The 23,437-nt window shown below is 40.4% G+C and overlaps 1 protein-coding gene across 1 annotated transcript in view; it reads left to right on the forward strand.

The window, feature by feature from the left end:
• Nucleotides 1-285: 285 nt before the first annotated feature.
• The window catches only part of NUP210 (nucleoporin 210), a 66,238-nt gene continuing 43,086 nt past the window's right edge, over nt 286-23,437 (forward strand). Inside the window, exons 1-11 of the mRNA XM_040568416.1 lie at nt 286-538; nt 8,448-8,584; nt 9,363-9,494; nt 13,998-14,094; nt 16,065-16,215; nt 18,636-18,768; nt 19,632-19,790; nt 20,261-20,329; nt 20,638-20,744; nt 21,780-21,920; nt 23,158-23,295. Coding sequence (XP_040424350.1) covers nt 366-538; nt 8,448-8,584; nt 9,363-9,494; nt 13,998-14,094; nt 16,065-16,215; nt 18,636-18,768; nt 19,632-19,790; nt 20,261-20,329; nt 20,638-20,744; nt 21,780-21,920; nt 23,158-23,295 — 1,437 coding nt within the window. The 5' untranslated portion in view covers nt 286-365. The remainder of the gene's footprint in view (nt 539-8,447; nt 8,585-9,362; nt 9,495-13,997; nt 14,095-16,064; nt 16,216-18,635; nt 18,769-19,631; nt 19,791-20,260; nt 20,330-20,637; nt 20,745-21,779; nt 21,921-23,157; nt 23,296-23,437) is intronic.

Consider the following 23,437-nt stretch of genomic DNA (forward strand, 5'->3'; position numbering starts at 1 on the left):
TTTTGTTTGTTTGTTTTGGTGAAGGAGCATTTCTGAAGACTTCACATTATCCAGACATTTAAAAACAGGGGAAGCCTGAAAATAAAGTCAGGTGCTCGTCGGCCAGTTTCGCTTTCCGAGGGCACCCTGGAAGCCGAGGCTTTCGGCGCGGCCAAAGTTTGACACAGCCTCGTCCAGGGAGCCCTCACCGCGCGGCTCCCGCCGGGCAGGGCAGGCCCAGACCTTCCCCGCGGGGCCCGACCCGACCCTTTGGGGCCCGGCCCCTCCGCCCCCGGCCCTGCCCCGCCGCTGACGTCCCTCCGCCCGCGGCTCCCGGCCGCCCTTTCCCGCTCCCCGCCGGCGGCGGCGGCTCCCCGCGGCGGAGCATGGCCCCCCCCGCGCCCCGGGCGCTGCCGCTCCCGCTGCTCCTGCTGCTCCTGCTCGTCCTCCAGCGCCTCGCCGCCTCCCCCAAGCTCAACATCCCCAAGGTGCTGCTGCCCTTCACGCGCGGCACTCACGTCAACTTCACGCTGGAGGCCAGCGAGGGCTGCTACCGGTGGTGAGTGCGGGGAGCCGCCGCGGCCCGGCCGCACGTGCGGGGAGCGAGGGAGGGACGGAAGGAGGCAGGGAGGGAGGCCCCGGGCCTCCCGCGGAGCCCCCCAGGGAGAGGCCGGGCGGCCGCCTGGCGCACTGCTGCCCTGTTCGGTGCGCCCCTTGCACCCGCTGCAGGGGGGCTGCGTGCAAAGGATGGGGCCGAAGGGACCCTCAAGAGCCACTAGTCCCAAACGTGGCCCCCCCGCCGGTCCTGCAGCCCCTCAGTGCTCTGGCACCCTGGTGGCAGTGCCCCGCTGCACCTAGAAAGGGGGTCCGGGGTTAGGGTGCGGCAGGCGCCCAGCTGCAGCGCAAAGCTGAGGTGGGGCAGAGAGCCTCCTGCTGAGGCGGTAAGGGGAGGCCGTGTGTCACCTGGGGAAAGCCAGGCCAGGTTTTCCAAGATGAACGTTCCCCTCGTTCCTGGGGGCCTCCAGCACGGCCCTTGCACTCAGCACCCAGAGTCCTGCCGGGGAGGCCCACGTGGGAGCCGAATCTGGGTTGGGTCAAGCACCAGGGGCTGAAGGCAAACAAACGCCTCTGTGTGCACAGGTTTAGAAACTGTCGCGGCCTTCATGTTAAGTAAACGTTATCAGCTCCTTATCCTTCCTTTAATATGCCAGAATTGTAATTTGGATCAGTAATACGCAGGAGGTACCCACCTGAAAAAGCTCTAGCAGTCAGGAGATGTTTGGGATGATGCTTCTGTATGTGCCAGATGCTAGTAGCACTTTTTAGTTGTTAATTGTGGCTGACAGTTACTAAAATACATTTTCTAGGGCTATTTTTTTTCTCTGTGTGAGTTTTGCTGGCGGGCCTATGCTTCTCATCCCTGAGCTAGTTACAGGCCTTTGATCTGTGCAACTTACGCACATGAGGATGTTCACATATACGAGAGCGGTAAGAAGAGCTGTGCCAAAGTTTACTGAGAGCAAGTTACTTGATACAGCTGCATATTGTCACATAATTTAATTTTATGCACCATTTTAGCAACAAACTCACAAGTACAAGGCTTTTCTTTTTTCTTACTGTAATCTGTAAAAACTGAGTCCTTCAAAGAATTTCCTGTATGTAGTAAGGTACATTCTAGAAGGGTAGAAAACTCGTCAAAGCACTAGTAAAATCTGCAAGGTATAGATCGTCTTCCCTGTTTTGCCAGTGCCCTGCTGGGGGATGGCTACAGCCATTCATGCATGTGCCAGACGCTGTCTGTCAGAAGCCTGTAGGTGTTTGTAAATCTCCGGGACCTACAGATGAAAAGAGGTAGGAATGTACTCCAGGGAAATGCCCGATTTGGTCCGCATGCATCTCAGCTGAGCGTGTTTGTAGGCACTTCAGAGCATGGTACGCTGGTGCTGCTTACCAGCTACGGGGTCACAGCCCTTGTGCAGATGCTCTTCAGTCTGCTTTTCTATCCTCTCTTCTGTGTGCCTTCAGAGATTCATTTCAGTTGAGAATTAAGGAAACTACACTGACTTCATACAGTGTGCCATCGTTTTCTCTACTGGGGTTGTAAATGTGTATTTCTTCACTTCTGCTTTGCAGGGGCTGGCAGGATGTGGGTGGTAAAACTCAACATGTGCTTACAAAATGATCAGAGGAAGCAGTAGCTAGGGGGGGTTGAGCAGAAGCAGAAATACTCGCTGCAGTGCTCTGAGCACGTTTGTTAGACTGCATCTGTGGCTCTTTCCCTCTATATCCTTGCCCTTGAAGTCCTTGAACTGTGGGGTATTGGGAAGAACTGTACTTTAGAGGGGCAGGTTGCTCTGTATTGACTGGCTGACAAGTTTCCTGTACTTTTCTGAAAAAGTCGTTGGCAGTAGCTATTACTGGAAGAAGGCCGTTAAACTGAACAAGTTCAGAAGTACCAAGCGTAATGACTTCAGAAGTAGTGACTGTATCTGTAAGATGGGGGGGGGCTTGCATGTGTGAAATCTGGAATTCAGAGCGGAAATGATCAGATTGGAGCTGTGTCTGAAGAAGGGACTGAGGTGCTGCTGTAGTGTAACAGCTTTCATACGCTGCCTCCTACCCCCCAGCCACCCATGTTACACAACCTATCTGCAAATGATGTCCTTTGAGTTTGTGAAGAACTGCATCAGTCATCCCAAACATTCAAAATTCATACCTAATGTCTTGAAAAATCAGCCTATAACATGTTGTGACTTAATTGCTTTCCAGTTTTCCAGTTTCTGTGGTACTCTGAGAGAAACCAAAACCTACATGCAGTGGTGCTGTTGCAGTAGTTGGCTGGCAAAGGGCATTTTCTAGCTCCTTATCTCGTGTTTCTGATACTGGTTTGTAGATAGGTCTTATCAGTCCATGGGGATATATGTGATGGCTTACAGTACTCTAAAAAAATATGTTAGAGTTGCTGACCAAGGTCTGTAACTTTGTTTTAAGTCTGGCAATCTAATCTCTGATACTCGGCTTTTTTGTTGTTGTTTTTGATGCCTGTTTTACCAGAGGCCTAAAAAAACGTCTTTGATTCTGACTGAAGAACGGCTAGTGTGAGGTACTGATTGTCATTTACCATGTTACGAAGTGACTTGTTTTCCAGTGATTGTTATTTCCTGCTATCCTTGCTCCGTTCTTTGGTTCCCAGCTGTGCTGCATTTCCTCCTTTCAGGGCCGTGGCAGCAGGTAGCAAAACGCTCTCTTGTCTCAAAGAGGTGCCTGCTTTCCCAGTGTGTCTTCAGGCTCCTGCAGACACCAGCAGGAGCTCAGAATCAGGCTGAGATATCTGTGTTGGCTAAGTGATACAGGTCCTGCTGCTGTCCGCATCACCTGCGGCTGGCTCCTGAGGATGTTGGCTTGAAACCGGAACGGGTGGCGTGAGTGTCCGGCATAGATCTTCTGCCAGAGCTGAAGAGGCACAAGAAATAATTGTGGTTTTTCTCTTAACAAATGTGTCACCCTGCAGTGTAGGTTTACTGTTGGGGAAACAACTTCTGAATCTGATCATATCCTGCCTGGGAAGGAGGGCAGGCAGAGCAGGGACTCTTGTTTCTTAGTTTGGCAGCTTTTGAAATGCTCTTTAGACTTTTGCTCTCTTCAGTTGTGGGTCTCATTTTAGTAATCTAAGTTTTAAGGGTGTCTGCATACGCTAGGGTTTAAACAGACCGGATTATTTGAAATAATGCAAAAATATGACATCTGTGTTTTGGCATTAAACTGCCATTTTTCAGTGTATTTTCTAATTTAAAATCAGGCTAAGCTAATGTCAGAACAACTTGTGCAGACCAACCTTTGTTTATCGCGTTCTCTTAGTGTTGTCTGTGTGTTTTTAAAACACGACGCTGAGTAGCAGCGGGGCAGTGCAGCCTGCTGCTTTCCTTCACGCAGCTAGACAAGGGACAGAGATAAGCACTTACAGCGAAATGCTTTTGGCCACCTGTTGGCTTGACAAAGCATGCAAGTTGCAGCTGGGCGGCTGGGCTGGACTGCAAAAACTATCACCGCTGGCTTAATCTGCTTCCCCTGAAGTTAGCAGGCCTGTCAGTTGATCAGCATTACAAAATCTCATGAGTGCTTCATCCTTGGTTTGTTTTGTGGTGTGTGATGTTTCCATTTGCCTTTAAAGAAGAACTAGATTGAGGATTTTTTTTGCTGCTTTGGTTTCCTATTACAACGTGAAACATCTTAGGAGAGGACTGAGTGAACAACAGAGATAATCTCCCGCTGGGTAGTTGAAAATCCTTAAGATTTGAGGGAACTCTGCCAGGCTCCCTCTGTGCTGCTTTTGGAATGGATTCAGTTCCCATCCTTGGTTCTCTGGGAATCTACTTTTTATCATACGACTACAGTTGCCTGTATGCTGCTCTGCCTCTTGTTTGTTCATTTTCGTATGCCAACAGTGTTAGCCCTGAGAGTGACTAGCAGTAAGGCACATGCTGTATTCATCAACCCAGTCTTACCGAACTCTTGAAAACCTTTACTATGCAGTTTCTCTCTGGTTACACATCTGCCTGTGTAATCCTAAAATACTCGATCAACTGACAGTTAAGGTGCATCTCTCTCTGCAGAGGTGGATTTTTGCTCATATAGTCAGTTGCTTTTAGTCTGAAGAAGCAATGCAGTATGCTGAAGCAATAAAAATTAGCCGAGTATTGCTAAATTTAAGAAAAAATATTTGCCGAATCTTTAACCAGCTGATAAACAGATTAAATATAATCCTTGAAGTATTCATAGGTGATATCTCAGAACAGTCCATGAAAAGTACAGGAATAGGGCCGGGTATATCTGTAAATTATAACCTTGGCATGCAGTTCTGTGTCCAAGGGAGAAAAACTCATGAATGAAATTGAAATCAGCAAGAGGGCTGGCTGTCTTTATTGCAAGTTTCATCAATTCCCCTGCAAGTAGGATTTTATCCAGAAGGAAACAGATATTGGGGTTTCTCTTAGATCCCCCCTCCACCACCTTGCTCTTCTTTCTAGCGCCTCTTCCCCTGCCCTGCTCTTTCTTCTAGACGCTGGTATGGGATTGAGAGCTAGTGCCAGAAATGCTTCCCGTTGCTTGCTTCTCAGGATCTAATTTTGACCTCTGACAAGCTTAGCTTTCACTATCACACACTGACGTGTTGCTGAAGACTTGCTGAAGACTATTTTAAAGCAAAAGTTTCTTGTCCATCTAGAACACGGTAGTGATCCCTTCGTGTATTACAGCAGGGTAATGCCACTGCAATACGCAGCCTTTTTGATTAGTGCCTTATCCTTTGCGTACTTGGCCCTGAATTAAACACTGGTTGAAAACAGAATGTGTGTTTTTTAATGTCGCTGAATGGTATCGAGGGGTCATCAAATATTTCAGAGGTTAGTGTTTTAAAAAAAAAAAAAAAAAAGGAAAAGAAAGACAGACCATCACACAGACCGTTTCATGAAATAAATCACAACAGGCCCCGCTTCACCTAACAAGTTCAGGCAGTTGCCTAAGATAAACAGACATCCTATTGGTAATAAAATTAAAAATGTATTTGTATTAGGGAAAAAAAAGCTATAAAATCAGCTGATATTCTACCTTTACCAGGTAGTCCAAATAGTATCTAATCACTCCAGTGTCAGCTGAGAGTTAACCCATAGCTGGCTGTAAAAGCTTAGAATTGTCTTTATAATTGGAGTATGTGTAAGTTTACAGCTAAAATTTAGTACAAACTTCTAGTTTTTCTTTGTTCCTGCCTTTTTGTAATCTGAAAAATATCCTGGAATTAGGTTTAGTTTGACAACAGTGCTGTTGGTGCTTACTGTAGTGGCTGTGTGCTGCGGTCCTTGGTGGTATATTAAAAGAACAAACACAAAACACGGTGAAACCCTTGTTGCGTAGTAAACACAATCAGTTTCAGAGTACAGAAAAGCAAAATATCAAATTAATCAAGAAATCTCATAGCAAAGATTATTCAGCAATGTGAAGAACTAAGTAATAGTAAAAGCCAATTCCATACGTATATGCTTGTTTAAAAAAATGCCTGCCTGCTTATTAAGGGAGATCTGCACCCTCAGCTTAAAAAGTCTACAAGCCAAGTACAAAAAAAAGTTTGCATGCTTGTGAATACCAATGTTGTTTAAAGAAACTTGCTAAATGTTGGGAAGCTGCTTCATGTTTGCCTAGGTAGCTATAGAATAACAGGAAAATAACTAATTGGTCATTCTTTAATTAATCACTGTGTAGGAAATTCAAATGTACTAATAATACAAAAAGTCATTATTTTAGGAACAGTGTAACCCTGGTATAAAAATGCTCATATTTGTGTGCATTGCTTTTAGGTATCTAGAATATAACAAACAATTTTGAGGTTTAAGCTTTTAATTGGGGTTTAAATTGTCCATTGCTTCCTGCTGCGGGTTGTCATTTCCTTGATCAGATGAAATATTTTGAAATTTCTGGGTGAGCAATTGCTGCTGTTGTTTCAAAACCCTTTAAAACTCGTCTTTCTGTGAGCAAAACGTTGGAAGCACACCAATGGGATGAATTAATAATTCATTGGATTACTGGATCTTGCCCAAGATAAAAATATGATAATGCTCCGCAGTGCCTAATGAACCTGTACGCCTCCATTAGCATGCACAATTAAAAATGTTCTGACTACTCAGTGCCCTTGGATCACCAGCTTGGGGGCCTTGCTGTATGGACGGGTGCAGTGCGATACGATCCAGACCCACGTGCAGGGAACCAGAGAGGTGGCCCAAGCTTATTTGCTTCCTGAAGCCCCTGTAAGAAATGCTCTCTTCCTGTCTTAGTGACTGCCTCGAACAAAGTGGGTGGTGGTGTTTTGCTTGACTGGACTTGTGGACCAAGTCGTGCTTTTTGTTACTTAAATCTGCAGACCCTGGTTTTATCTTACTGCAGTGATTGCAAGCCAAGTTCCTAGACTGCGATTGTTAACTCCAAGAAAACTGAGCATGTTGTGATACCTTATTTTTTTTGAAATGGGTACATTTTCAGTCAACAAGAAACTTGTCTTCCCTGTTTTGTTCCGGTTGGCTATGCCAGTAACAGCAGTGGGTACAGCTGGTGCCTGCAGAGAAGGGGCTGCACGCTGCTGCTGCTGGCTCGAAGCCCCCCGCCAGCCCCCTGCCAACTTAAAAGCTGTTTCCTGTAGCTCCCAGGTAGGTGGCTTTGAACCTCCTCCAAAGAAAAGCCTGAATCAGAGCAGCTCTACCACCTTTACCAGGTGGGATCCTGGTAAATGGTTTAGATTGCATTCGTCAGATAACTCGATGGCTTCATCAGAACTGCCGCCATCAGCTGGGAGAACAGCTCCTGACTGGCTTTGTCCTCAGGGCGTGCTTCCATTGTTTTAGTCCTTCAAAGGACCCTCGTGAAAGAGCTTGGAGTCATGAACCCTGAACGGCAGCGATGGCTGCCAGGCACCAAGATGCTCCTGGTGGGAGGCATTTCTGTGTCCTGTGTCCCTGTGGCAGCTCCCGCAGGGGCAGCACCAACAGATGGGATCTGTCCTGCTCCTGGGGCACAGGGGTGACCTCCTGGTGACAGCTGCTTTGAACACTGGCCTCAGCTGTATATTGGTACACTCAAATTTAATTTCAAGAAGCTTAGTTTTCTAATATTTAATTCCTCCCCCCACCCCAAAGTAAGAGCTGGGCTTCCTGTGAGCTTTCCTTGAGTTAATTTCTGGAGCAGTTATCTTCAGAAAAGCCATACAAGTCAGAGCAGGAAGCAATAGATGCATCAATTTTAGGTCAAAATTCCTTCCATATATGCTTAAGTTTCACCAAAGATACAACTTTGCATGTTTTACAGCATCGCATACTTTGACTAAACAGAGTAAATCAATACTTCTTAATTTCTTAATTAAAATAGTGTTCTCACTTGTTCAGTCACAGCAAACGTGTGTAATTGTGATGTTCTGCCATCAGGAGCCCCCTGCCCCCCTTTTTTTCCAGAAGGCTGTCTCAAACACCTGGACGCCAGTGACAAGTAGTGAATGGAACTTTTCTTATAGCTGTTAGCTAAAACTGTTTTACCTTCTACTTCAGTCTCGTGTGCGTGTGGTTTTGCTTGTTGTTCCACACCTCTAAGCTAATAAATAGCCAGGCCAGAGGTTTTGTAGCTCTGGAAATAGCTGGAGATAGCTCTCAGGCTGAATTGCATTTAGCGGTGAAGTTGCCACAGTAGAGGGAAATGTGCTTTTGTCTGTCTGGGCTCTGGTGGGCCTCTGGTTTGTGCTTTCCCCCTTTTCCAACCCAGGCTCACTTTTGCTGAAGTCCCTGGTAAGCTGTTGCACTCCATCTACTGTGAAAGTCAAATTCTTACTATGTAGCACGTCTAATGTAAGTTATTTAAATGGTTTTTAAACCAGCCCTTTGACTTCTCTCTAGCAGCAGTTTAACTCCTGCTAATGCAACTACATAATCTTGTAGGTCCTCCACCAGACCGGAGGTTGCAAGCATAGAGCCGGCAGACCAGGGCGAGCGCCAGTGTTCGCGGAAGGCTGTTGTCCAGGCACGGTCCTCGCAGCCCACGCGTCTGACAAGTATCATCTTTGCTGAAGATATAAGTAAGTTCTAACTTCTGTAAGCACATCATGCTTGTTTTGGACATCCTCGCATCATCTAGAAACAAAGTAGAGATTTAAAAGTGCATGAAACAACAAGTGTCCATTCAGATGCTTAATCATTTTGCGCTTTCCATAGGCTGTTTTTTAAAGTTCTGTTTCTTAAAGGCCTGGAATTACTATTGATGAAGCATCCAGAGGAGCAGGTAATTTAAAAAAAAAAAAAAGGCAGTGATTGTGGAGGCTGAAAATACTTTGGCCTTTAGAAAGCTGGAAATTGCCTTTGTGTCTATCATACAATGTCGCTGGTTAGTTCTTACAGTGACAGGTATGCAAAAGCAGATGGCTGAGTAAATATCTTGCAGTCACTAAATCAAGCAGGATATAGGGTTTTATGGTCTCTGGGTAGCAGTCATTAAGTTCTCTAGGACACAAGCTGTGTCTGACAGTTCTGCTGTACAAACTCTTAATATGCACTTAAAGTGTCTGTCACTGTTAGCGTAGTTGGAAATCACAATTTTTTTAAAAGATTTATTCTGAAGCTCAATGAGGAAGGGAACTGTGAGGAAGGGAACTACTTTTCTTGCTTGTTTAGCCCCAGTTACCACTTGACCGAGAGTTTCTTAGTCAAGGTCTTGACCTAATTTCACTTCCTTCAATGTCAGCGTCTTGTGTCATCAGCTTAAATTTGGGGTGAATTTTGTCTTGCTAGTGCTATTGTTTGGATGATGAGCACTTCCAGTGCTGCTGATTCATGTGCTCTTTTTAACGTCTCTTCAAGCGACTGGACAAGTTCTTCGTTGTGATGCTATAGTTGATATAATTCATGGCATCCAAATTGTGTCCACGACAAGAGAACTTTATCTCGAAGATTCACCACTAAAGCTAAAAATTCAAGCTTTGGATTCTGAAGGTAAGCAATTTACTCGTACTGAAACTCTTCACTGTTTGGTATGTGCACTGGTTTTATTTGCGACACAATTTGAATGTTAAGCCAAGCAGAGCAATTTAAAGGGAGTTCTCTGGATAATGCATTCAGTGACCCATTGTTTTCCTTTAGGTATAAAACCTACATACCCAACTACCTGAATAGGAAAATCAAATGCTGCTTGATTTCTAACGTCTTTTTCTTGCCTTTTTTCCTTACTTGCCCAGAACAACTAATTCTGGTGCTAAGAGCATTTTAAAAATCAGGTTTTAAAATCATTACAATGAAGATATCAGCAATTAGCAATCCTGCCTTCAGGTCAGGAGTAAGAATGTAGTGGAAGAAGACACAACACTTGTTCTGTTGAAATGTCATGTCAGGATTTAACTAGACTGAAGAATATGAAGTAGTCTTTTTTTTTTTCCTTTTGAGCTGAGATGTTCTAATGAATTTTGTGAAGGGACGTTTTGCGTCCAGTCAAGCATACAACAGGGCATTCAAAGATGATATTAAGGACCAACCACCTATTGGTTGGATCAGTATTTTTGATTATTATAGAAGCACTTCTTCTTGGGAGGTATAGTTTAGATTTAATCCATATCCAGTGCATATGGGTCAAATCCATAATTATTTAGTAGGAGCATAAAGCTGCTTTTGATACTGTCTCTTGCATCAGAAGGAACTATGGTTCTGGTAAGAATTTCATACTTTGTTTCAACAATCAATTTTTATGCACACATGAACACTCACATGGACTAAACGATTTTTAGGACAGCTAGTGGAAAGGAAATGATATGTAAAACAGCTATAAAAGCTTGAGTTGTTCATTTTGAATAGTTAATGAGCCCATCGTATGTTTGTTTAATTGTAAAACCACAAGTGTTAGGTTATGTATGACAATAATGTTAATAATGAAAAGTAATTTTGTTTTCTTATGCTACATGTAAGACCAGATTCTTGGTTTGGTGTTTTGACAACCTGTCAAGCATACTCAGTGGACAAATTTGCCTTGGAAGCCATCCAACTTTGAAGTTTGAACACAAGCAGTGGTTTAAAACCCAGGGTGAACTTTTCATCTAAATGATTGAAACAAAATGTTTGTTAAAAGCTTTAGGACTAAACATCCCAACATAAATTTAGGGGATTGGAATACATTTGAAAGCTTTGAAAATCAGTTCCTTTTGATCCAAGTAACTTGGGTGTCTGTGCTTCTGAATTCAAGTGTTTTTTTTCTTAATATTAAGAAAGAGGAAAAAGTCAAAATAAAACGTTTATTCAATTCTATGAAAATCTGGAAAAATCTACTTAGTTTTGCTGAAAACTTGCACACCACACAGAGACTGAGTACGTTGTATTAGTCAGTGTAGTATGCAACCTAGGTTAAGAAGTTATGTACCAACTGTGATCTGTTTGGGACAAATGGTGATTATTGCATCTTATATTGCCAGATTATTGCATCTGGTATGTGTTAGATCATTCATTAATATTGATGCTTCCACTCCTGTGAGTACTGATATACCTTCAGGAATAGTTTTGTTCCTTACTCTTCCATACATATTTTCCAGTTTTTTTTTTTTTTTTAATAAATATTTTCTACTTATAAAAAGACATACAAAAAAGTCATTTTTTTTTACCTGTTGAGCTTTGCTGAAGTTATTTTATTATGAATTAACTAAAGAAGAGTTAAATAAGAGAGAGACTGGTGATTTCATTTTAAGATTTAAATAAGTTTGAAGAATTGTCAGAATAAATTCGAGCTCTTCTGTTCAGTTTCTTCGGTGGTACTGTCACATCTCCACATCTAGAAAGACTTGCATAAGCAAGAGTAGTTTAATTCATGTGAATAAACCATTTTAATTAGGGGAACCTAAAAAAACCCAAACATTCTAGTAATCCTTTTAGGTATTTAGAAAGGGTAGAAATCTCTTAACTTGAACAGAGTTTGTCATGCCATAATAACGCTCATATGACAGACCTTCAGCTTGTTGAAACAGAGGCCTAACAAAATGATGATTGTCCTGAAATTTACAGCCGTGTTTGAAGAACTGCAGCTGTGTATTGCCTGGTCATTGTAGCAGTGCGTGGAGCTAATACTTTAGGGAGATTTGATTGTTTCCTACTTTTCTGACTTTCTGCAAATTACGTTTTGATTGTGTCATAGTAAACTTGTAAAAATGATGATTTTTTGGTTTTACATTTAAAAACTTTGAATTTCTGTGTTGTACTTGCCCCAATTCTGTATGGTGAACTAGCTGTAAAAAATCAGGTCAAAAGGATTTTCTGGAGTAGGAAGAAAAAAATGTTGCTTTTAGTTGACTATAACACTGTTTGAATGTGAAAAAACATTTTCTCTATCAATTTAGCATTTTTTTAAAAGTATTTCAAGACATCTTCCAAAAGCATAAGATAGTGTGCTAAAATTATTGTGGATATTTTTTCAGTCTGGGAATGACAAGCAAATTTATCATAGGACAGTGGTATACAGGGAACTGAAATTGAGTTAAAATGTGAATTTACTGCTACATAACTAGAATGCTTTGCAAACGTAATCTTTGTAAAACTGACTAAAGTAGTCTGGCGTAGTCTTTGTGAAAGAACTGCTGGGGGCAATTGGGGATCTGAAGTATATTCGGTCTTCTGGAGAGACGATACAAAATAATTGTAGTTGTTTGATATTCAACTTGTTCTAAGAGCCCTGTGATACCACCACTAAAGGTCAGTAGGGCTTTTGTCTATGTATATCTGAAAGTCTCCATGGTTTATCCTTTTTACTCTTACAGGGGTTTGAGGATGTTGGGAGTACAAGTTAGTTCACTAAAAATGCTTGTTTTCCACATCTAATCCCATCTGTGAGGCATCTGGTAATCTACAGTGTTGTGATTTTTTTTCCCCCCTCATCCCAACTCTTTCTTAGCTGCTTCCAGAGTACCTTACCTAACTGCAGCTTTGACAGTAGTGACCGCCTTTTTCTTTTTTTCCTTTTTTTCTCTGTTCCTCTTCTTTTTCCCCTGTGGTAATAGTTGAACATCAGGTAGCAATTCCCTCCGTAACTCTTTAGGAAAAATAAAAGCCCTCCACATGTACAGCCCCCAGTTAGAGAGATCTACCCATAACGCTTGAGAGCAAATGGATTTTGGGTGGTTCATCAGTGATTCTCCCCTCATCCAAGGTGTACTTGGTCTTCTGTGACTTTAACCCAAGGAGACACAGCAGGTCCTGCCTCTCCGACAAGTCTCGAATCTGCACTCGCTGTCTCTGTAACCTGATGATATAGGAAAGCTTTTTTACATCAGTAGTTGTATCAAGACTGAATTATTTTCAGAGCACAGGTCTCAGCCAGCAGCGACTTTTGAAGAGCCTGTGAGGTTGATGCTCTGGCTGGCCAAGGCGGCCTGTTTGACACCCTTGTGATCCTGCAGAGGGGCAGGGACACATTCGGCACTCATGGCAAGTGCTGTGTTATCTGTCTGCCTCCCTGGTGTTGCCTCTGGTAGGGTTAACCTGTGGCTTGCTGCTGCCATCCATGCTGTGGAGATAGCTGGTCCTGTCTTGAAGGAGTAAGACCCTGCATCACCTGGGGAATGCCCACCACAGGTTGTCTTTGACAACCTGAGTTTGTCTTTGTAGTGGGGGACCCCAACAGGAGCCACGGCATCCAGGCCCAATGAATGGCAGTTCCAAGTCTGTAAGGAAGCATTTGTGCTTGTGATACCAGTTTGCTGCAGCATTGTCTGTGTCCAGGCATCACTTCTCCATAGTGCCATAACTTGCTTTTTTCTCCACTGGCCCGCTTTATTTTCAATTGGAGCAAGAAAAAAAAAGTGTCGTACAGCTTTGCAAAGCTAATGCATGTATCATTAAAGAAAGCTAGACTTGATTGTGTGTTAAATAACACAGTACCAATCAATTTTAATTATATTGCTATGTGCATTTTGAGTTTTTTGTTTGTAGTCCTATTTATCTGGGACTCAGAGATGTCTGCAATAAGTTGTATACAAATTGGAAAGAGAACATAGGCTGTAAGTTGCATTGTCCTGTCTTAAAATCTTCTTGCACCTTAAAGATGTAATAAACATTAAAGCATAAGAATTTGAGAATAAATTTGCTTTGATTCTTAGTTTAATGTAAATCTGAATGTCAAAGGGAGGAACACGATTGAAAATGTAGTTTAAAACATAGTAAATACTGGGATTTATTTGTCCCAGCTGACACTGCAAGACCCATCTTGAAGATGAGATGTGCGTATTTTATTTTATTTTTGGAAGATGAAGTGGTGTGTGGCATTGCAAGCTAGACAGACAAGTGGTTGACAGAATGATATTGAATTTGCACAGGTCAGTAAAGCAAAATAGATTGTGATTTTTGTAATTAGATACTGGTAGTTCTCTTAGGGATAAGATAAAATTCCTAGGGAAAAAAGCTTGTGTTCCAGGAAGACTTCATGGGTTGTTACTTGTTTTTGTTTTAATTTACTTGCTTGTTTCATAGGAAACACTTTCAGCACATTGGCAGGATTAGTCTTTGACTGGACGATAGTAAAAGACACGGAGGCTGATGGCTTCTCAGATTCCCACAATGCATTGCGGTAAGTTCATTTACATTGTTCTCCAAAAAAAAGCAAATCTCCTGTCCTTTAGGTTTGCAAATATTTCCCCACATCTAGGCAGTTAACTAAGCTGACACCTAAAATAATACTTGTGTTGATTGTTTTGTGCCTATGTGTACGTCTTTTTGTTTCCTTTTTTTTTTTTTTTTGTACCTACTCAACTTGCTGGACACTCTCATCCCTGTTTAATTTAAAAGCTGATAGCATTAATGAGCAGCCCAGGTAGCTCTAATCCAATAATCCAATGAGTAGAGAACATTTTGTGCGAAGATTTAAAAACAAAACAAAAAACACAACAGAAGGCAACAGAAAGGGGCTTCCATTCCAGAAAGGAGCTCTACTGGCTCATAGAGCTTCAGGTTTCAGCCAACACCCAGTTCTGGCACTGAAATAGCTTTCAGAGTAGCTAACATTTAAATCCGAATTGGCCAAGTGACTGCTTGCAGGCTAGATACAGCTCACAAGGCTAGATGGAATAATTCAATGAAAGATATTCAATATAGTTCCTTTAGACAAGCAATGAACGGAAAGCAGTTGCTTGATAAATAAGCCATGATGGTTGGTTCATTACCAGGTCTGACTTAAAGAATAAATTTACTGGAGTTTAGAAGAGCTGTGTTTTATGGAAACTGCTATCTGAAGACCTTAAAAGTGCTTTTCAACTCATTAATGAGTTCAGTGTTTTCCAGTGCTCTTGTATAACAGGGGAAATACAGTTTCCCTCTGTTTAATGGAGGTGGAGTTCTTGCTCAGAAGTCAAGGAGCTCATCTGTGGTAGGGGTAGGAAAAGAATGCAAACTGTACGATTTTCTTTACTCCTACAGGTATGTCACCAGACCATCTCTTGCCTCTGTTTTCTTTCTCTTTTTATTCACTATCTTCTCTATGTCCTTTTATGGTGTTGATTTTGTTGTTCTGGTCTTCAGCTTAAAGTAATTGAACTTCAGTGACTTCAAACAGAAATTTCAGTTTGCATCCTTATTAAACTGCTGAAGGCTACTTACCATTATCTTGATGGAATATTTTTCAAGTCATACTCTGAGAGCTTTATCTTTACACTGACACCAACATACTAAAAGTAAAATGGTCAACAACACTGGGATCCTGTTCTCTAGCAGTGTTGTGCTAGTATTCATTGTATTAAATGCCATGGTGAATTTTGACATTGCTCAATGGGAATGTTAGCAAAAATACATCCCTGACACCCTTGAATCCGACCAGACTGCAAACACGTGAAACGTGGATTTTTCTTACAAAAAAGGTTACAGATGCTTCTCAAGTACAATATTAATCAAAACTTCCTTAACATACAGTGATCTTGTAAGATTAAATATTCAAACTCATATAGCAGAGGCTTCAGTTACTTGAAAAACAGGTTCCAACAAAACGTAGATAGATTGTAGGGACATAGTAACATAGGAAACTGTCTTCTTTCAAAGAACCTGGCTTTATTCATATGATGCTTGACTATAATGTGGGGAAATCAGCTCTCTAAGAGAATAAATGACTATGGAAAAAAAAACCACAATACCTACTAAATGCATCCAAGCTTCTTCATATCGGTCAAAGTTGTGTTATGGTTCATTAAGCTGTTACTTTTATAAACATAAGCTGTTGGTCTTTCACATCTGCTGTTCCACAATAATCTAGAGAGCTTTTGCAGTCTACACGTAGTGTAAAAACTGGAGGGATCATTGTAGACAACATGTGCAGTTTTCTGATATCTTTTTAAGGCTGACAAACAAGCTTCAAACAAACTTTTATCAGTCACGCAAATTAACTGCAGATATGTACAGGAATAAGTAAAATTTGGATATCTGGTCCCAGGCAGACATCTTAAATTTGCTTAAGACATGGAAATGGCTGTGAATAGATGGTAGTGGTGTTTCTGTGTGGTTTTACAAAGATTGGTTTAAATTTTTCTGCTCACTTCTCTTTTCACCTTTCAGTATACTCAAGTTTTCAGAATCCACTTATATTCCACCCTCGTATATACTGGAGATGGAAAAAGTTGCCAAGCAAGGAGATACCATTTTGGTGTCTGGAATGAAAACAGGGAGCTCTAAATTAAAAGCAACAATACAGGAAAACGTCTATAAGGTAAGAAACTTGAATGTGATGTTCTATTTTTTTAATTCAGTTTTATAGTCCAGTGTTATAGGAGTACTGTAAATTTGCCCTGCTGTATTGTTCCTTATGACATCAGTTGCTACTGGGGATATCAGCGCTGCCTTAGTCTTACTGGATTGACTCTAGAGTCCATATCACAGAAGGTGACAGTACTAATTTTGATCTCCATGGAAGGGTTGGAGTTTGCAGTTGCCCTGATGCAGCTGCCCTACCCAGGACAGTGCATGTCCCAGACATTCTTTCTAAACCTGACTCTCTGACAAAGGCCCTGAAGCAGAAGAGTACGCTTCAAGTGCTTCTGTAAGATTTTATTACTCCTGATAGTCATTCATATTACATATATAATTAGAATCATGCCGGGTAGTGCATTGGCCCTTTAGGTTTGTTTTTAACTAGAACTCTTTAGTTCTTCTTAGAATGAACAAGTAGCCAAAACAAGGATTGTTATCTTGGATATACCTTTGTTTCCTGTTGTGCTTGAAATGAGTGTCATACAGATACTTGGTTAGTTTCTAATTCTACCTTATTAGGTCCTGGTTTCCCAGGAAGGTCTTTGGAATAAAAATGTCAATGCTATAGGAGTGCTAAACTGCAGTATTGGCAGTCTTCCTGGTTGTTATATAGAACCGTTCTTACTTTGTAACTTGAAGTGACTGAGTTTTTCAGTTATCTCTGGTAACAGTATGGCTTTTTCTGTAATAGCAATAACACGCACAACCATTTCAGTTGTTTGTAAATTCTGACTCCAATACTTGGCATTTTGCTAGTATCAGTTCAGTTTCATACCTAAAAATCTCTTCGTATAAAATGTGGTTTTTTTCTGAGGTTCATCTCATATCTGCAGTCTGGTTTTGCAGTTTTGTTTTATTACATGTTGTACTTAATGTTCTTATTTAAACCAGACTTATCTTGGACTATTGAACCTGCACCTGTAAAAAGTGTTCTATGGAAATATTCTAAATCGATGTAATACTAGTAATGTGGCAGAAATGGTAGGATATGTTGAGAAATGTGTTTTTGTTACAGGTTTAGCCTTGATAAGTAATTCTGATGAATATAGTTACTCTAAAATTATACAGTATTAGTCTGACTCAATACTTTTTCTTGAGTGCTTGTAGCTTGGTTGGTTTTCTGTTTTAATGTTTTTCTGAATTAGTTTTGAATGAATACTGTCAGTGCAATTGAAAAGATATTACTGCGTTTGCAATTTTTTTGCTTGTGGTTAATAGTTCATGTAAATCTTTCATTCTGCCAGACAACACGTTTTCAGTGAACATCCCTTGAGCAACCACGATATACAGTTTAAATTATAAAACTGTATGTTGTCTATTGTATTCCTAATGTAATAGACCAGTGAGTTTGATACAGATTCCTTAATGAAGTTATAAAGGATCTCTTTTATGGAGCTGTCTTGTTTTACAGTAGGCAAAAAGAATTTCTGGATGTCTAAACAGTCACCAATAATCAGTCTCAAGTATTCCTATATTCTTCAGAAGACTAAACTAAAACGATGCCCAACACAGACTTGTTTTTCTTCAGCCTTGCACAATATTACTGAACCATGCGTAGATTGGAATTGCTTCTCCATTTTGGTTGCTGGGGAGACTGGCAGTAAAGAGAGAATAAAATCAAAGAAAGTTGTTTCTGGAATGTGTCCAGAAAACTTTCATTTCACTTTTCCTTTTGAACCATGTCCAGATTATTCCTCCTTTGTCTCCATTTCTCACTTTGGAAATGGGTGGTGATAGCGAGTATTTGAAGTACAAGGCATGCTTCATTAATGTTTATGCTTCTGAGATCTATAGCTTCTAAATGGTATAGTGATCTAAATTATCATCAGGCTCCCTGATGCTAAAACAGGAGTTAGGAAAAAGAGTGACTAAAGGAAGTTGTGCTTGAAATTGTGACAGTGGATGAACACAGCTAAGCTACCGCTGCTAAAGCAGCTGCGTACTGCCGTGCAGGATAGGCTTGCACAGCGGTATTAATGCAGGTGCTGGGAAGATACAGGAGCAAGTTCAATAGCAGCACTGCTGGCTTCTGCCAAGCATGTGGTGGGTATCGCTCTGCGTGTACCCTTCTGGGGGGAAGGAAGATCCCCGGTCCCTTTGAGTGATGGGAAAGCTCTGACACCCTCCTGGCACACAGAGCATAATTTGAACATGTTTTGTTGTCTCTTTTGGATTAACTTGTTTTTGGGGTTGAGGCATAGAGCAGATCTACATGCAATTCATTGTCTTCTGCATTTTCCTGTCTTTGCAAAACTTGAGATGATAATAAAGAGCTACTTACAGAAAGTAATATCTTTCATTATAGATTTTAAGCTATTGCTGCTTGTTATGTTTCAAACAAACAGGTGAATTGCTTTTTCTTTTTTCCTCAATCAATAGCATGTACATCCTGCAGAAGTCAGATTGCTTATTTTGGAAAACATCCTTTTAAATCCGGCATATGATGTTTATCTTCTGGTAGGAACATCAATTCAGTACAGAGTTCAGAAAATAAGACAAGGAAAGATTACAGGTTTGTCCTGTTATTTGTTTGTTTTTAACAAGTGTGTGAATTTTTCACTGCAGAGAAGTATTTAATTGGGTTTAGATAGGTTTGTTACTGTATAACAAACAACAGAACAATGAAGGTTGTTTTTCAAAATCACAATGATACAGCCATTTAGGATTTCTCTCATAAAAATTATGACTATAAGGGATATAATCTCACAAATTTGTTGAGGACGTGAAGGTAAAGGTAACTTAGAATAGGAGCTAGTGCTATCATTTTAGATGTAGTAATATATTTCACATTGACTAAGAAACAGTGTCTGACTTACTAATCTAAATTTAGTTTAAGAATTTTTTATAACAGGGAATGTTTTATTGACAAATGGATTTGCTCCATTTCTACAAGTGTTGGTTAGCTGACTCTACCTCCACTTAAAGGTGTGGAAGTTTGTAATTACATCCCTTGTTTACAAGGAGCCTGTGCTGTTGATAACTTTCCTTAAACAAAACGCAAACAGCTAGATACGAAATATTTGACTAGGCCCATCAGCAGCTTGTAGAGAAGAATAAAGCAGCAGAAATCATCAGTAACTTGCAGAGAGTAACTTCACCACTTTGGAAGCTGGGAATGAATTGGATGTTAGATCTGAACAGTGGGATGATACCAGTTGAAAACTGAAGCTTCAAAGAAATGAAAGTTAGGCAAAGTAGCTCATTTTGTGTGCATGTGTGCTGAACACACAAATGCTGTTTCTGCAAGACATTTAAAAATACTGTTTTAATGCATGCACTAGGCATCAATAAAAATTAATCAGCAATAATTAGCAGCATCCAAACACTGACATACTTGCTTTTATTGTTTCATATGTTGTCTTGTTTTATGTGCAGAATTAATGATGCCGTCTGATCAGTATGAGCTGCAGCTCCAGAACAACGTGCTTGGCCCTGAGGGAGATCTGTCTTGGCCGGTTGCCCAGTTGGACCAGGCAACGTCAGTTGTAACTGCAGTGCAGCAGGGACAAACTAATCTCGTACTTGCGCACAAGAGTATCCTTCCTAGGTGATGCTTTTCCATCCAGATCCTTGTGGCAGGAGACAAACTTTCCACCCTTGGCAGAGCAAAACAATAAAATTACCCACATTTGTACGGATACCCTTGAAAATCAGGAGCACCTGAAGGAGTATAGAGAGCAGCACTGCTGTGAATTCAGTCTTAAAAGAGTTGCCTGATGCCTTGAAATATTCTAAGAAATTAGTTTGGAAAAGATCAGTTAAATCATGTCTGCTTTCCTCAGTCAATGTGGGAATGTGAAGGGGCTTTATTTAATTTTTGTATTCAGAGCAGTGTTCTCTGTTGGGATGTCTCCGAAATGCTCCATGTCTTTTGGGATAATGGGGGTAACGTTTATCATTAATGTACAATTAGCTCTAAATATCTCAAGGGGCACAAGGACCCCTAGGAACATTCTGATCTTGACTTCTGTCAAAACTTATCTGTTCCTTTACTGAAACTTCAGGTATTCGCATGCAAGGGGTTTCCAGGTTACCAAACAGCACTATATATGTTGTAAATCCTGGTTATTTAGGTTGGTACTGGCTTAATTTTCCTGATTGCTTAATAACGTTTCTTGTCATTGTTCTTTTGTTGGTGTATTTCTGTGTGTATATATACCCTTTTACTTCTTGTATGACTTATCTTAGAAAAATCATTCATGAAGTTAACTCAATGTGAAATGGGTTTAGTAGTGAACAGTTATTTTCTTTCATCTCTTTAATCAGCAACTTAAAACAATTAAGGGACATCTTAAGAGCGTGGCCACCAGAATTCTAATGTTTTTATTCATTACGAAAAGAGGATGTTGGTCTGTGCCGTTCAATATTTTCTGTTTTGTAGGTTTTACGGTTCATCCAGGTGACAGATGGGTCCTAGAAACAGGCAGACTTTATGAAATTACAATAGAAGTATATGATAAATCAAGCAATAAAGTGTATTTATCTGAGGTAAGTGAAATGTTGATATGCTTCTGAGTGTCTGTGTCCTAAATCCTGTCTGTCTTTTAAATTAGTTGAGCAGTTTGTTTACATAGAGCTATGACTTTCAAAGCTGCTTGTTTTCCTTCCCCTGTGCTTTTTTTTTTTGTGCGGTAGTTCATGTGAAAGTGCCCATTAGAGTGTAAATGCTGTAGAAAAACTGGAAGAAGTGCGCTTCAAATATGTAGCATAGGCCCTGCACTGGAAATTGCAGTTGTGGAGAGGCAGTACTAATGCTGTACTTCATCCACCCCTCCACCTACCTCCCCCAGTATAATTTTGTTACCTGTAGAGGCAGTCTTTCCTATTGTTAAAGAACAAAGCATAAGATAGGCTTATAATACTCCTGAGAAGCTAGCTGTTTCCTTTCAGTTGATTATGGGAAAAGCCTAGATGCATTAAAACACTTAATTGTTTCGGTAGTCAAATAAGATGAATTTTAGGTGTTAGGTACCAAATATATTGTACTCCTTAAAAAAAAAAAAAAAAAGAGAGAGATTTAAATAGTTCATTTGCAAGCAGAATAATTTTATTAAATGATTGCTGTTCAGAATATTGAGTTTCTGTGACTATTAATTTATTTGTACCTGCTTCTTGAGATACAGATTTGAGTTTCAGCCAAATCTCAGAAGAAATGTGTTATTGTGGCAGTATAATCACATGTTCTTTCCCTTTTGTGTTTAAGAATTAAAAAAAGTAAGAAATTATTGTAAAATCCAAATTTTTAGTGCTATATATATTGCTACTTCTGTGCTAAATTACATATCGCGGTTATCATAAAAAGTACATATTTTCTGTGAAGTTAATGATGTGTCTGAAAAGTATAGTCTTGTTGAAGGATGGAAACTTTCATAGGATAACAGTTCTTATTCAGTTTCAGATGAGCTTCTTTGAACTTTGTTACTGTAGGATTTTCTTATTGATTTGTTGCTAATGTTTATGGCTGTCTATACAGCATTAATGCTAATTATCTGTGGTGATGTTTGTGTAATGTTTTGATTTTAGAATATCAGAATTAATACAAAGCTCTCTGAAGAGTATTTTGAGATCCTGAAGTCGTCTCTGAATGGATCATATCATTATGTGAGAGCAATAAAGAAGGGTCAGACCATTATTGATGCTGCACTGACATCAGTAGTAGATCAGGTATGTCTTTACAGAAAACTGTTCTGCTTTTACCATTAGGCTTAAAAATCACTTACTTGCACAGTAGTGACTCTAGTAGATGGCAGACCTTGTAAAAGGAAAGCTAAGAATTGCATGGATCTAAGCCATCGTTGTTTAAACAGATTAAGTTCCAAATTCTAAAGTCCTTACTTCAGGAAAACTGTCAATTAAGTCAACAGAGGATTTGCTTAAATAAAGTCTGTGGGATTTTGCTACTGAGTGTGTGGCAAATACCTATTAAACTAGTGGTGCACAGCACTTACATTTTTTTTCATGGCAGATACCTTATGTGGGCACATACCATATCCTTGTGCAGGTGCAAAGGTCTTCTCACATTCTGAGTGAATTTTACAATTTATTGTGGTAGGATCATCAGTGTCATACCCTGGCCTTGTTCCGCATTCAGTTACATTTGGAAAGTTTTCTGTCATTTGGTAAGTGTTGTTAAATGCTGGAATGAAAATCTGCCAAACGTATCAGCCTAAATATTTCCTCAAATTAATATTCATTAACTTTCTGCTAGTTGCGCAGGCTGCTGAACGTATGGCTAACTAGGACATGTGGTGTGAAAGTGATTTGCTTTTGCTTGAAACTTGGAAAGATTCAACACTTGAACCCATTTGCTCCGAAATCTTTTTAGTTATTCCTTGAATAGGATTTGATAGGTCATTGTGTATGATAAAGCCATGCTCATTCTTTGTGTCAGAGAGGTACTCTTGAATGAAGTGAGGTTTGGTCAGAGCTGTTGAAGTTTTCTTTAGGAACACCAGCAAGAAACAGTATATTGTGCAGGAGGGTTATGACGTTAAAATTACAGCAAAGTTATAAAGGCCAGTGTTTCAGGATGGACTGAGAAATGGGTCTTTTAGGCAGAGATTCAATTTTACCTCCTGCAGAGTAGAATGAGCAAGGAGTAAATGCATTTGTGGAGTTATCTGATTAGTTCTCCAGATAAGAGTGTATTTTCTATTGCAGTTTGCCTTTAAATAAGCATGGACACTTGTATCTCCATAGTAATATTACTCACATAATTGAATAGCACACATCACTGCCATGAGCTTACTATTTGCTCACAAATAATGCTGTTCATAAGGGACGCTTAATTGCTTTCTTTTCTATATGAGATATTTTCAACAGCTTGTCTATATATGACTAAGCATTATTCCCAGGAAGTACTATGATGTCGTTTATAACACTGTACTGTTACTTTTTGTAGGATGGAGGTGTACACACATTCTCAGTTCCAGTGCGAAACCAGCAAGAAGTTGAAATTTATGTTCCAATAGTTCTTTCACCCAGCATTTTGACGTTTCCTTGGCAGCCAAAAGCAGGAGTCTACCAGTACACCATACAGGTATGCCAAAGATGTATCTAAATGCAGAAAGGATTGCTCAAGCAGATGCAGTGAGGCCTGTAACTACTTCAACTACTTACATAGAATTGACATTGAATAATTCAGGTACGGTGATATCCAAAATTTTATTTGGAGGAATTTT

The sequence above is a fragment of the Cygnus olor genome, chromosome 10, assembly GCF_009769625.2.
Source record: "Cygnus olor isolate bCygOlo1 chromosome 10, bCygOlo1.pri.v2, whole genome shotgun sequence".
Taxonomy (NCBI): domain Eukaryota; kingdom Metazoa; phylum Chordata; class Aves; order Anseriformes; family Anatidae; genus Cygnus; species Cygnus olor.